Consider the following 3559-nt stretch of genomic DNA (forward strand, 5'->3'; position numbering starts at 1 on the left):
GAGAGAGAGAGAGAGAGAGAGAGAGAGAGAGAGAGAGAGAGAGAGATCTCCCATTGTAGAAATAATCTATCATCTTAAATTTATCTGTTTATATGAATAAACAGAAAGAGTGAACTATTTTCTGCTGAATATGAAAGAAACTTGAACTTACTCTAATGGCAATGATATTTATTTGAATGTAATATCAAAGTAATTCTATTGAAATATTGGTTCTCTAAATATTTTCTGCTCTTACCATTTCCAAGAACTGTATCTCTTCTATTTTTCAGTTATGGCATTGGTAGGAGTTGGCTGTGTGGCCTTCTTTTTCAGTTTATTGCTATCCATTTTCCGTTCCAAGTATCATGGCTATCCTTATAGGTATGTAGCACTTCACGTCTTTACTTAAGCTAAACATAAACATGGACAGATGTGATATTGGTGGGTATTTATTTTTTTAAATTCTTGTATCTCTCCAAACTGCATCTTGTCTAGACTGCCCCTCTCCCTAATTAGTTGGGCTATGACCCTCTCCAAGACTTTCATCACCTGATCCAACCATTTGATACCTCTGTAGGTATTTCTATCTAAGGCATCACCTTTACCTTGATCTACAAAAAACAGATAAATCACCTGTGTTTTTAATTAGTTGCACACCTGACACTCGTGCCTCTTGGCTTTTAAAACAGCTGTGAAACTGCTATAAAACCTTGATTTATGGTTATTACTATGAACTGGTTCAAGATGTCTTTGTCTGCTACAAGAACAATGCTGTAAACAGTACGTGCAGTTCATACGGGACCTTACAGTTTTCTTAGTTGATAAATTTCAGAAACTGCTTTTGTCTCGTAATGAATTTTCAGACAATAAAAAAAAAAAAAAAATGTGCGTGTCAGAAATAAATCCTTAGATATTATCTGCTAAATAAAATGTAGATAATCTCAAAGCCACTAATATTCCTTGCAGTACAATTACTGCATTGTTTGTTTTATAACCATTAAATATATTACAATATGTCATTGTTCAACTCTGACTGAGTAGACCTGTAATGAAAGGGGTTCCCTCCATGGCCATCTCGTCTTTTATTTTCAGTGATAGTGTAACCCAGGCAACATTTTTCTTCAAATATGTCCTTTCTTTTAAGTTGTGAATTAAGGGAGATTTGGCTACTACTTTCAGCAGATTGAGTGCTCATGCAACGAGTCCCCTTTTTAGTTTGTGATTCGGTATATAATTAAGGTGTGGGGGTTACTGTAGGACCAAGTTCCTGGCAATCTGGAATGGTAGTTTATGTTTGGTGGAATCTCCCTATGTTTCAGGTGTATTTGTTCTGGTTCCCTGCTCAGGGGCCACTTTACCTTTCATCCTTTTGGCTGGTCACTAAATAAAAGCTGTTTAAGGGTTGATCCTTGCCTTCTTTCTCTGCTGGAGAATTCCATCCCAACTAGCCATAGAATAGGATAGGCTCTGATAGGTTTACATGTCACACGTTACAATGCTGCCCTTATGATCATGTCATGAGTTGAGGGTCCATAATAAAAGACAAGATAATATAATAAATGGTATTTAATATAATTAACGAAGAGATGTAGCTTCATTACATTGCATTTCTTTTCTCTCACACCAAAATTATTGATTGTTGCTTCTTATAAAAACCCTACAATTTATAATGATTTATATTGATTTTGCAGCCAAACTGTGACAGATGGTGTTTATAAAACAGGATTATTCTTATTATTAATTTTATCAAAGATCATCAGCTGGCAAAATTGTTAGCACACCAGACAAAATGCTTAGTAGAATTTCTTCTGACTTCGCATTCATAGCTCAAATTCTGCTGAGATCTGCTTTGCCTTTCATCCTCCTGGGGTCAATACAATAAGTACCACTTGTAAAATAATAATATTCTAATTACATTTAATTACATTGACCCCAGTACATTATTTACAATTGACAGATATTTGTCCTCATCTTGTTTGTTGTTAACACAACGTTTTGGCTGATATACCCTCCAGCCTTCTTCAGGTGTCTTGGGGAAATTTTGAACCTGGGTTCTCATTCCTAAGGTATTTTTTGATGTTATTATTATTAGTATTAGTATTCAGGTCACTGCCTGGAATTGAACTTGGAATCTTGGGGTTAGTATCCCATGCTTTTAACCACTACGCCATATGCCTGTGGCATGTCCTGATGAAGGAAAAGCAATATCAACCTTGGCAGAATTTGAACCCAGAACGTAGCGGCAGACAAAATACTGCTAAGCATTTCACCCAATGTGCTAACGATTCTGCCAGCTCACTGCTCTAGTAATGATGATGATGATGATGATGATGATGATAGTAATGTACATAACGTTATCTATTTTTTCACTGTCTCTTTCAGTTTCCTGTTCAAGTAAGCAGAAGAAAACCTCCGAAACAGGGTTTGCTAGGTATGCTAGTGTTGGCTACTTCTTTCAAATCAGGCTGCTGTGAAAAGTGGGGGAAAAACAAATAAGCAAGCATTCTGTATTTTTCTAATGAAGCTTTTACAGGATTTGCACATTGAAAACAATTTTTTTTTTCGTCTACATTTTGTTGTCTCCTGTTTGAATTCATAAAAAATATCATTTCCAAAATATATAAAAAAAAAATAAAAATAAAAAATAGTGGTCTATTAAAAAATTTAATTGTAAAAAAAACAAAAAAATTAATAGCCACTATCATATTTGTTGATAATGTTTTCCTTATTTCTTTTTCTTTGTTTGATCCTCACCTGTCTGTCTTTGTACCTCGATTCCTGTCATCCTTTCCACCACCACCACCACTACCACCACTGCTATCATAACTGTTATGATGACCATCACTACCCTTGCCAATTCATTTCAACAGGTGACAATACTACTTTATATATTTCAAACAAAAATCAATCTAGGTTTATTTTTCTATTAGTTATGTTGGTTTTGTTTTTTTACAAATTTGGACATCTGTCATCCTGCTGGCAATAAAAGAAACAGTTATTAATCATTATTATTATTATTATTCATTGTTATTATTGTTATTACTACTACTACTGCTGCTGCTACTACTACTACTACTACTACTACTACTACTACTACTAAAGTGGTGAGCTGGCAGAATGGTTAGCAGCATTTTGCCCTTTATGTCCTGAGTTCAAATTCCACCAAGGTTGACTTGCCCTTTCTTCCTTTTTGGGGTCAATAAATAGAGACCAGCTGAGCACTTGGGTCAATGTAATCAACTCACCTTCTCCATGAAATTGCTGGCCTTGTGCCAAAGTTTGGAACTATTATCATTATTATTATTAGTAGTAATAGTAGTAGAATGTATGCTATGTGGTATTTAGTTAAACTCTGTGCGTTATGAGTTCTGATGCCATTGATATCAGCTTTGTCATCTTTCTGGAGTTGATAAAACCTATACCAGTTATGTACTAGGGTCAATTTCTGTTGACTAATCCTTCTCCATAAATATCTGGCTTCCCCCTCCCCCCCGATTCAATAATCTTTGTTATTGAATGGCACAGCTCCGTGAATGCCATTCTGTGAGTGTGTTTGCCTAACATTGTGCAATGCTTTTGG

At 35.2% G+C, this 3559-nt stretch overlaps 1 protein-coding gene across 2 annotated transcripts in view; it reads left to right on the plus strand.

Annotated features, from left to right (window-relative positions):
• Nucleotides 1–2987, plus strand: part of LOC106867772 (tumor suppressor candidate 3) — a 50830-nt gene extending 47843 nt beyond the window's left edge. For both annotated transcript variants that reach the window (XM_014912752.2, XM_014912751.2), the window contains exons 10-11: nucleotides 270–360; nucleotides 2362–2987. In XM_014912752.2, coding sequence (XP_014768238.1) covers nucleotides 270–360; nucleotides 2362–2377 — 107 coding nt within the window. In that variant the 3' untranslated portion in view covers nucleotides 2378–2987. The remainder of the gene's footprint in view (nucleotides 1–269; nucleotides 361–2361) is intronic.
• The last annotated feature ends 572 nt before the right edge of the window (nucleotides 2988–3559 follow it).

The sequence above is a fragment of the Octopus bimaculoides genome, chromosome 13, assembly GCF_001194135.2.
Source record: "Octopus bimaculoides isolate UCB-OBI-ISO-001 chromosome 13, ASM119413v2, whole genome shotgun sequence".
Classification (NCBI taxonomy): domain Eukaryota; kingdom Metazoa; phylum Mollusca; class Cephalopoda; order Octopoda; family Octopodidae; genus Octopus; species Octopus bimaculoides.